The following is an 11,416-nucleotide window of genomic DNA, read 5'->3' on the forward strand; positions in this document are numbered from 1 at the left end:
AACATTTATTTACAATTAATATTGATCACTTTCTATTTTTTAGAATATAATTATATCTAGTGCTGCAGAAAGGGTAAGTCTAGCGTGACATACTTTGTTCCCATTTTTCAAGCTATAAAACATTGCAGTTTCTAGGGGAGAAATTAAAATAATAATGTAATGAATATTTGTTGCATGTCTTCTATTTTAATGATGCATTTGCTTATCATAACTGCTGAAGGGGAAAATTTATCCCCATTCTCTTTAGACTTTAAATGTTGTTTATATAAATCGTTTTTCCTTTATATTGTTACAAAATGCTTTTCAAGGTCCTTTTATATTTTCAGAATTTTCAAAACTCATCAAAATTACAAGGACTTCAATTTATGCAATTAACTTTTTTATTTTCAGATACTTAAGTATCCTTTAATTTACTGTAAACAAAGTTATTGAAATGTTATGAATAACTTCTCTCATATCTGCTTTGTGTTCGTTTTATTTCAGCCTTTAGAAATAAGAGGACCATATGATGTAGCGAACCTGTATCCTTTTCTGAGTAAGAAAACATTGAAATTTTATTATAGGAAATTTGGAATTTGAAATACTATTATAGTTTAACATATTTTTCTTAACCTTTTACTGTATGTTTACCAATTAATAGCTTCAAAACCAAGTTATATCAGGTTGTAGAGAGTGTCATTCTTGTTTTTTGGAGTTAAAAAGGGGTAATGAGGGGCTTTATATAATAAAAGCCTAGAGTCAAAGGAGTCTCAGCCGGATGCTGTGGCTCATGCCTGTAATCCCAGCACTTTAGGAAGCAGAGACAGGATTGTGTGAACCCAGAGGTTCAAGACCAGCCTGGGCAATATAGAGAGACCTTGTCTCTACAGTAAATCAAAAAAATTAGCCGGGCATGGTGGCATGCACCTGTGGTTCCACCTACTTGGAAGACTGAGGCAGAAGAATCACCTGAGCCCAGCAGGTCGAGGCTACAGTGACCGAATGTGCCACTGCTCACCAGCCTGGGTGACAGAGTGAGACTCTGACTCAAAAAAAAAAAAAAAAAGGAGTCTCTTCTCAGACCCATGTTTTAGTTGGGCTAAGAACTGCTGTAGGCTTAATTATTTTTTCAGTATGCTGAGGTTAGCTGGTATTTTCAGTCATGTCTGTGTTAGTCTGTGTCCTTCACTGACTCTGCTGAAATCTTTAACGGCCCCACCAGAGGACTACTGTTTGGGCTCTCAGAAAGTGATGCCAAGGCTGCAGTATCCACCAACTGCCGAGCTACACTTCTTCATGGAGGTGAGTTAGTTCTTTTGGAAAAAAACTGAATGCTCATGTTGGAAACCAGACGTTTTTATCGAACAGTTGAGCCATCTCTGTTTTTATTATCCTACCCTGTGAGTTTCTTTAGGGTCATCTTTTCTCAACCTGTTCTCACCACAGCCATCCATGCTTTCTCACCCTCATTCAGGCTTGACTTTCTGTAGTTTGTGGAATGAATTTAGTTTGCGTTACAGAAATGGGTGTGAATGTGTTCCTTGAAGCTGGACATGTGTGCTGCTACCCACATTGTGACAGGCTTCTAGTCTTCCTTCTTCCTCCTCCCACCTCTCCAGAGGGATATGCTTCCTGGTTGAAAATCACTGTTTTAGAGAATTGATGTTAAAAATATAGGTTAAGCGATGTATTAGGTCAACAAAAGCAGCAGATACATTTTAAAAAACCCGACTAACAAAACTCTGGCTGCAATTTTTGCATTTATTACAACTCAGTGTTTCTTTTCCCAGTTTTGTTGACATGGTCGTGTATGTGCAGACTATACATTTTTTATACACATTTCATATATGTACCTCTTTACTTAATTCCACTATTGGAACCCACTGAATTTCTTACTCATCCTGTGATAAAAATTGAACAAGAAATGTGCTGAAACTTTAGAAAATGAAAATGCAGTTTTATTAAAACGACTTAAACTTCTGCTGTTTTGTCTTCATTCTCTGTAATTTTCAGTACTAGTTCTAGTGGTTAAGAAGCAATTTAGTTGCTATCACTGAGGTGAATTTTAAACCTCAGAATAGGTTACTACATATAGACAAAATTATTTGTCATATGACTAGTTAGTTTATTTATTTACTTATCTATTATTTATTTGAGTTGGAGTCTCACTCTGTCACTCAGGCTGGAGTGCAGTGGCATACTCACGGTCATCACAGCCTCGACCTGCTTGGGTTCAGGCTATCCTTCTGCCTCAGCCTTCCAAGTAGCTGGAACTACAGGTGTGCTCTACCACGCCAAGTTTATTTTTTGATTTATTGTAGGGACGAGGTCTGAGAACTCATGTGTTGTGTCTGGATTTTACTGATCTGATTTCCTCTTGAGAGAACTGCTTTCTGTATTAACTTATCATAAATTAGATGATTTTGCTTTTAGTTTCAACATTTGTAGTTTGAGATTATTTGTAATATATATCTATATAATAGATATGTAATACATATATATATATATATATATATATATATATATACACCTTATCACATAAGCTCTGGAAATGATCAAATTAATATGGATTTTTATCAAGATTTTATTGAAATTAGGCAACAATTTGTTCATACTTTGGTAATTTTGCCATTATTTTTGTCTATTTTAAACATAAAGAATCACCAAGACTCTTTATACCTAATTGGTAACAATTAGGGTTGCAGAATAGACTAAACAAGGAAGGGAAACTATATATATTCATATACTTAGCTTTTATATACAAAAATTCATCTATTCAAGATATGATCTATAAAGTCAGGATTTTATAGAAGCTAACCTAAGAGAAGACATGTAGACTTTAGTTGCCATTAGCATTCAGTCCTAGTTTATGCCTGCTGTTCCTGTAAAATTAGTAACACTTCTGATCCCTGAAAAGTGTCCCTATTTAGATGATAAATTATAATTACTTGATAAATTATAATTATGGTGGCTTTACTTGAGACAGTGGTGTGATATGTTCTTAAGATTGCTAATTCAGCTTAGTATACCTTAGAAGTAATAACGAATTTTGAAGCAAGGGGATTTAGTCTCATTCTTATACTCTCACTGATGAAATCTCAGCTGGCATCTGGATCATTCTGAGTCCCATATTTACGAAGGACAGCGATATACTGGAACATCACCAGAAGATGTCTAATAGGTCCTTAAAAGGTCCAGAAACCTCATGGTGAGACGAATCATGAGTGCAGTGCAGGCTTGGGTACCTAGCAGACAGAAGACTTGACATGCATAGTAGTTAGTTGGCTTTCAACATTGGAGGGCTTACCACAGAGAATCAGAACTAGACGGGTTCTGTGAGACTCCTAAAACCAGTGAATAGGAATTCGGAGGAGACTGTAGGAGAAGGAGAGAGGAAAGAGGTTCATGATCAGTCTTTGGCCTGTGATTGACAGAGTTCATGGTCTAAATCAGCCCCTGGACCTAGATGGACCTGTTTGGGGCCATTTGCCTTAACTCCTCGTGAACAAAATCGTTCACGTGTAAATAATCCTATAGTTAGTTGTACATTTTCCTTGACAAAATGATGAAAGGAAATACTATATGTGAAAATACATCATAGGCCAAAGCCTTACACAAATGTAACTTCTTGCTATTATAAAAGATGAATTTATTTTTAAAAGACACTAAAGTTACTTTAACTGTAAAAGTCTTATTGTTCACTTATTTATCATCCATCATCTGAGATTAAGGAGTAAATATTCCATTTGATAAGAAGAGTAGATCATTTATGAGATGGAACTAAAATAATTTTGAAACTAATCCATTTTGTTTTGTTAAAATACTGATTTTTACAATGTTTATATTTTTATTCATTCAACTGATTCTTAGACTATGAGTACAGAATCATAATGATATAACTAAGTATAAATGCAACATTTTTCATTTGGTGAAATGGAAATCAATGACAATTTGTATTTTGAGATTCTCTTACTGTGTTGGCATTTTAATAACCTTGAGAGCAGTTTTATCCCCTTTATAAATAAAAGTGTTGTTAAGTAATTGACAGATTCAGTAGACGTGGTAAGTTAATCCTCAAAAATGGAAAGGTAATGCTTAACACTTTACTTTTGACTTTACTTTTATTACTTGAAATGAGGTAATTCTTAACTAAATTTCTGTTGATCAAGTTATATTGGTTCTGCCTCCTCTGTAGCAAATGGGTATCTTCTCTTCTTTGTAATCCCTTTCCATTTCCTGAGGACAAAGTTTGAATCTCTTTTCATGACACTACGGCCTTCCATAAGCTATCCTTCTAGCCTCATTTCCTGCTAGTTTTTTCATTTCTCTCCTTTACACCAGCCATGCTGTCCCTGAAACAGTCTTACCTGGGTTCTTTTTACCTTTCTCTCCATGTCTTTGTGAAGGACTACTTCTTTCTTTTCTATTCCTTTTTTTTTTCTATCCCTAATAATGTCACCCTTTCTTGATACCTAATTTCTTCACCCAGGCAGTTAATTCTTGTGGGTGTCTGTATTCCTATTGTATTTCCTTTTAATGTGCTTATCCCATGCATGTATCCTAGGAAAGTGCAGTGTCTTAGGCATCTTTATACTTTCTGTATATGAAATCATGCCTGACCTGCTAGTCGGTTTTCATCCTAAATTGGCTAAATTTAAGTTAACTCTGTTTATCTGATCTAAGCATCTAATACCTATTTATTCTTTGTTCATTGTCACCAGTGGTATAAGAGACCAGTACATTTATGAGTGTGATTATATTCATGCAGCAAGTACTTATCGAGCGCCTGTTACATAACCAGGCCATGATTGGGTGAAAATTGATTCTTCAGATGTACACTGACATTCTAGTGAGAGAGGAGGTGCGTGCTGTGAAATGAGGCCAGCAAGCATTCCACATGGGAGGAGCACAGTGCACGGCTGTGTTTGCTCCCTTGATCCATCTGTCTTTCTACCGCACAAAGCATCTGCTGCACCAGTGTCTACCACTTGAGTTCTGGCTGCATAAGGTGTCATGGACAGACCATTAGAGCTAACGCTGCAGTTTCATTCCTGGGGTAATCTTTAGGAATGAGTTAGATGTTAACAGTACACTGCTATTTGTGTATGTTGGAAAAAAACAACAACAATGCTGGGGACCAGCACCCAGAGCAGTTCATTATGGGTTATCTTTTGCCATGCTGTCAGCCAAAGGAATATTCTAAACCACTTCATTCAAATTATGTCTTAACTTCAAGCACTGTGGTCTCCCTGTTTGTTTTACAGAAACTAGAAAAACTGCTTTTGGAATTATTTCGACAGTGAAGAAGGCTCGGCCATCAGAAGGGGATGATGATTCTCTTCCAGCCTGCAAGAAAGCCAAATGCGATGGCTGAGGATGGGCTGGTCTCCGTGAGCACGCCCTTCTTCCCATCTGTAGTTCACCAGCCACAGCACAAATAAAACCTTGGCATGATTTACTGCTTTCATTTGGAGCTGGAAATCAATAGTCTATAAAAACAGTTTTACATTCAAGCCATGAAAACAACAAACAAAACCTAGTGAAGCATTAAAAAAACAGACTGCCAGCTTAATGAATTTAGATGTACTTTAAGAGAAAAGCAGAGACTATTTATTTCTCCCTTGTGTAAGTGGTAAATTACAGCTGGATAAGATGTTTCAATATAGGTTATTTAAGAAATTCTTTTAAAAGGTTTCTTGTTCATTTAAAAGCTCATGCTTTTCTACCTTTCTTGATGTATATAGCTTATCTCCTTTTAATTTTACTACTCAAGAAGTAGTTATTTTGAAGACTGTTAAAACTTATTTTGAGGGATGACTTTTAATTGATCTCCTCTTGTTTTAAGCTTCTCTTTCATGTATTTATCATGTAAGCGTTCTTTCTAAAAGGAATTGCTGTAGAATTTGTGAAACGAGAGGGGATGTTTGCTTAAAATTATACTTGGTCTCTTCCTTTATCACTTCTTACCTCTGTGAGGTCTTTGAAACAGAATTCTTTCCTTTTAGTTGGAAACTCCTAAAAAACCTAATATTGATTTTCCTAGTAGCTGTATTAAAATAGCAAAGCAGTGGACTCAACCAACTTTGGAAATAATTTTAATATCAGGATCATCGTGTTAAGGAGAAGTAGCCATTTCTGCAAATATCTGCACTTATGCTATGTTGATGTAAGGGTCCCAAGACTCAACGGAGTAGAGCAAGTATAAATGAATAAAACATTTTTTTAAAACAAAAAAGAGAACACTGTTCTGAGAGTCACAGAAAAGATAATTTTAAATAGAAAGCTTCAGAACAATCTCTCCTTTGCATATAGATGCCTAAATAAAATATTGGTAGAGAGAAATTATTCAGACATAGCACACCGTAACCAGGTGAGATTTATTCCAGGAATGTAAGGATATTTCCATTCTTTTTAATACATTATACTTTATCATCTAGGTCAAAAGAGAAAAATCAGAATATTTCGAATAGACACAAAAGACTTTTGGTGAAATTTAAAATTCACTCATGATCTTTATAATGACAACAATAAAAAGCCTTGGCAAAATATAAGTTGAATATTCACACGCATATATATGTTCATATATTTTTTTTTAATATCTTAAGCTTGATGGTTCTAAAAATAAAGCATTTTTGATGACATCCACTTGAGCAGTTTGATGTTCGAGCCTACCCCGTTCCCTCTGTAAGTTGAATGCCCTGTGGGGCCAACAACCCAAAAGTCTGTCACTGCCTTGTGGCTTGCTTCTGCCCTCACCCCACTTGAATTCACCAAAAGTCAGCTAGCTGGGTATTTATTCACTAGTCTGTTTATGCCAGTTGTACTTAGTGTTTTAAGTAGTGTAAGTTAATCTTAAAATTACAAAAATTGATGAATTGTGGAGGGCAAAAACGTAATTCCAAGAAAAACGAAGTTGAGACTCCAGAAAGGTTTGGAAAAGGTGAGTCATTCAAAGGAGCTTCTGTCAAATTAGGTATGAGCAGGAAAACTAAGATTTGGGGTTGATCCAGTAAAAGTTCTGCTCTGGGACAACTTCACCAAAGTCTTAAGTTCTCTTTCTGCTTTAGAGGGACTACAACTCAAGAAAGACAACTTTGGATCGCTCATTGGTGCATCCATACTTCCAAGAACAGGCTTTGACCTTTTTTAAAAGATTGGCACAAGAGTGTACATTTATATACTTTAAGCTCAAAGTGCTTAAAGCGGGTGTATATTCCACTTTGTGTGTGATGCTCTGTGTTAGTCTACTTTATGAATTAACCGTGTACTAGCTTCAACTGTACCAGATATAATAGTGAGGGTTTTCATGTTATAAGAAAGGAGGTAAAATTTGCAGATCTGACTGTCTTGGGAAACTCAAGAGAAACAAATAGAAAGAAATGAGAAACACAGGTACTTCTCTCTATGCATATTTGTGTAGTATGTGTGGTCGTGCCTGTTTTCTATTAATACATGTTTATTCCATTGTTCAAAATAGGAGGGCATGATGGCTGGTGAATAGCAGCAAGCAGGTTTCCTTCTGACATTTACTTTTGTTGTAACATGAACCACTAATTTGGTTGCTACAAGATGAAAATACCTAAGTTCAGCAGAGTAGCAGTTATGTATAAACACGCAAAAGCCAGCCTGGCTCGGTGATTCAGCCTGTAATCCCAGCACTTTGGGAGGCTGAGGTGTGTGAATTGCCTGAGCCCACGGGTTTGAGACCAGCCCAGGCAACTTGGCAAGACCTATCTCTACAATAAATGGAAAATTAGCCTGGTGTGGTAGCACACACCTGTAGTTCCAGCTACTTGGATTGCTGGGGTAGAAGGATTGTCGGAGCCCAGCAGGTCGAGGTGGGGCGACAGAGATTCTGACTCAAAAAAAAAAAAAAAATACACAAAAGCCAATAGTTTTAGTTAACAGCCTGTTGGTAGAGAGGCTGTTATATATAAAATTATATAAATATAATTTTAAAAGATGACCCTGCTCACAAAGACATTAATTGCCAAGAAAATAAATTACCAAGAAAAGGACCTTTATGAAGAAAGCTCTTAATGAAAACAATAAGGGAATCAAGAGTAATTAAAGATTGGAATATATAAGGACATTCTGGGTTTTTTGGGTTTTTTTTTAGTTTAAGTTTCACTCCATCACCCAGGCTGGAGTGCAGTGGCATACTCACGGCCACCCCAGCGTTGATCTGCTGGGCTTCAGCAATCCTTCCACCTCAGCCTTCCAAATAGCTGGAAATACAGACGCACATTACCATGCCTGGCTAACTTTGTTTTAATGTATTGTAGAGATGAAGTCTTGCCAAGTTGCCCGGGCTGGTCTTGAACTCGCGGTCTCAGATAATCCACTCACCTGGGCCTCCCAAAGTTCTGGAATTACAGGCTGAGCCACCAAGCCTGACCATATTGTTTTCTTAAATGAAACATTTTAAATCCAATTCTCCCCTAGATTATGAATTTAACAAAATTCAAATCAAAATGCTTATAGATTTTTTTTTTCTTGCTTGTTTATGTATTTGCTTTTGGACTTGATACTCTAAAAGAATAAATGAGAATGCTTAGGAAATTTCAAAGAAAAACCTAATGTGAGGGACCTGTATGGCTAAATATTATGAAGTACAACATAACTCTAGTACAGAAATTATATCTAATTGGTGCTGAAATTCAGAAAGATCAGTCAAAGAGTAGGGAGTGCAGGATCACACGTCAGAAGAAGAAATGATGAGTTGGTCAGCAAGTGATACTGAAACAGCTATTTGGGAGATGTGTCACAGCATGCCAGTTAGGTGCATAGGCTGAAGACAAACCACATGTATTAGAATCCCAACTTGCTAATACGTAACGGCTAAGACCTTGGGTAAATTATGTAACCTCTATGCCTCACCTCATCTGTTCTCCCTACCTGTGATATTATTGCAGGGATTACATAGATTAATATTTGTAGAAGGCTTACTCGGAACAGGGCCTGTCATACAGAATGTACCAAATAATTATATTAATTATTTTTTATTAATACACTATTATGGTAACGTAAACTAATATCAACTATTATTACTTAGGAAAAAGCTAAGTCAAGTCTCTGTCTCACACCCAACACACACCCATAGTAAATTCAAGTGGATTAAAGATTTAAATTTAAGGAAAAACCCCAACTTGTAAAATACCATATAAAGAGGTTGGTTAATTAAAACACAAAAAGTATTGGATTGGAATAGACCCTCTAAGTTTGATCATCAAAGCCAGAAAACAAAAAGTTTGATTAATTGTCTCAATTAAAATGTTTTGTTAGAAGGTCCAACTATATTCCCAGCACTTGTTGAGGCCTTCGCAGGAGGATTGCTTAAGGCCAGGGGCTCAAGACCAACCTGAACAGCATAGCAAGACCATGTCTCTACAAAAAAATGTATAGCTCACTGCAGCCTCAAACTCTGGGCCTCAACCTACCAAGTAGCTGGGACTATAGGCATGGTGGCACCATGCACTCCAGCCTAGACAACAGAGCAAGACTTTATCTCTAAAAATAAAAAGGAAGAAAAAAAGGTGTTCTGTGTTTTGTTAAAACACACACACACACACACACACAAAACTAGGAAAGTACATCAATGCATATTTCAGTAAAGTATGATATCCTGAACTTTTATGAAATTGTTTTTTAAAAAACAAATACCCAGTGTGACAAATCTGTTAGTGTCCACACAGATCCCAAATCTCCATCCCCTGGGTGTTGAACCTGTCCTACAGCTGCTTCAGATGTTGGGTACTAATGGCTTATCTTCACGCTTCTCCAGAGGATTGTCCTGGACTGATGGGAGTCACCTTGCCCGAAGATGTCTCCCCTGAGGCTGGCCCCTGGCCAGTGACTGATGCAGGTCATCATGGCCCAAACTTCTGCCCTCAGCAGTGCAATTTATGATCCTGAATACTCCATGGGATTAACTTGAGGATGGAGTTCTGAAAAAACATCCTTGCCTCTTCTGCCTTGTTCCGCTTCCTTCATTCCTTTACAGAGCACACTCAATAAATATCACTTGTACAAGAATCCTCATGGCAAGTGCTGCTTCCAGGGGACCTGACTATATAGAAAATTGGATAGGCCGGTCTTGGTGGCTCAGCCTGTAATTCCAGCACTTTGGGAGACCGAGGCAAGTGGATTGCCTGAGCCCACGGGTTCGAGACCCACCCGGGCATCTTGGCAAGACCTCACCTCTACAATAAATCAAAAACAGACAGGCGTGGTAGCGCACACCTGTAGTTCTGACTACTTGGAAGGCTGAGGCGGAAGGTTCACCTGCTCCCAGGAGATCGACACTGGGGTGGCCGTGAGGTGCCACTACACTCCAGCCTGGGCGGCAGAGTGAAATTCAAATTCAAAAAAGAAAAGAAAAGAAAATTGGACAAATAAAGTTGATTTTTTGTTTTTTAAAGAATGCCCCATAAACATGAAGATGCTGAACTTTCCTAGTCATTGAGGAAAAATCAAAAAATATTTGTTTTGCTGGTCAAAACAGCAAGATAGAAGAAAATAATAGTTATAAAATGAGTATTTTCAAGGTTATGGGGAAAGATTGTTGGTTGTGGAAGGGGATCTAATTTGATACCAACTTACACATACTTCTGTAAACGTATCAGAAATAACTGGGTATAAAGGGTGCATGGATAAAGATGTTCACTGCAACAATGTCTAAAACAAAGTGAAATGTAGCAAATGACCTAAACACCCAATAATAACAGGATTCGTTAAATAATCCATTGTACATTGAAACAAAAGAATACCATCTATAAATGCGTCTAGAATAAGTTGTGCAATTGAAAAGGTTATAAAACTAAATACATAGTACCCATATATAATGTGCACAGAAATAATCAAAGAATGCCATAAAATAAGGATTTCGTTTGCTTCCTCTGTTATTCTTTTGAGTGCAGCTTGTTCAAGAGGAGAGGGGAAATTCTTTCATGGGGACAGGATAGATTGTAAAAAATAAAGTACAACAGAAACACGCCCGGGGGGAACTAACAAAACCTCAAGGCTCAAGGCTGGCTTCCTGGAGGAAAGACCAAAGGCGGGGAGGGAGGAGAAGTTATGCAATGGAGGTAGGGGGCTGGGTGGGAAAAAGAAGCTTCCAGAAAGCTGGCATAGTGTGTGAAAACACTAAAGCAAGTGCCTGGATTTTTTAAGGCACTGAAAATTCAGTAGAGTTGAAATTTAGAGTTTGGCTAGAAAAGCAATAAGAGATAAGAGTCAAGAGCTAACAGCAGCCAGATTTTAAGGATAAGACATTTGAAGGAGTTTATATTTCATTCTGAGGGAACTGGGAAGCCACTGAAGGGTTGAAAGAGGAGAGTGACTTATCAGATTTACTTTTTAAAAGAGGTACTGGAGCCGGGCTTGGTGGCTTAGCCTGTAATCCCGCACCTTTGGGAGGCTGAGGTGAGTGGATTGC

General features: G+C 37.3%; 1 protein-coding gene across 4 annotated transcripts in view; it reads left to right on the plus strand.

The window, feature by feature from the left end:
- RPP30 (ribonuclease P/MRP subunit p30) overlaps nt 1-6,214 on the plus strand; it is a 29,807-nt gene extending 23,593 nt beyond the window's left edge. The window contains exons 8-11 of one of the 4 annotated variants that reach the window (XM_008059170.1): nt 44-73; nt 484-521; nt 1,202-1,281; nt 5,244-5,935. In XM_008059170.1, coding sequence (XP_008057361.1) covers nt 44-73; nt 484-521; nt 1,202-1,281; nt 5,244-5,353 — 258 coding nt within the window. In that variant the 3' untranslated portion in view covers nt 5,354-5,935. Of the gene's footprint in view, nt 1-43; nt 74-483; nt 522-1,201; nt 1,286-5,243 lie in introns of all 4 variants that reach the window. The other 3 variants (XM_021712945.1, XM_008059172.1, XM_008059171.1) reach the window with 3 other exon arrangements.
- Nucleotides 6,215-11,416: the final 5,202 nt, after the last annotated feature.

The sequence above is a fragment of the Carlito syrichta genome, unplaced genomic scaffold (genome assembly GCF_000164805.1).
Source record: "Carlito syrichta isolate Samal-C Ts95f unplaced genomic scaffold, Tarsius_syrichta-2.0.1 Scaffold303749, whole genome shotgun sequence".
Classification (NCBI taxonomy): domain Eukaryota; kingdom Metazoa; phylum Chordata; class Mammalia; order Primates; family Tarsiidae; genus Carlito; species Carlito syrichta.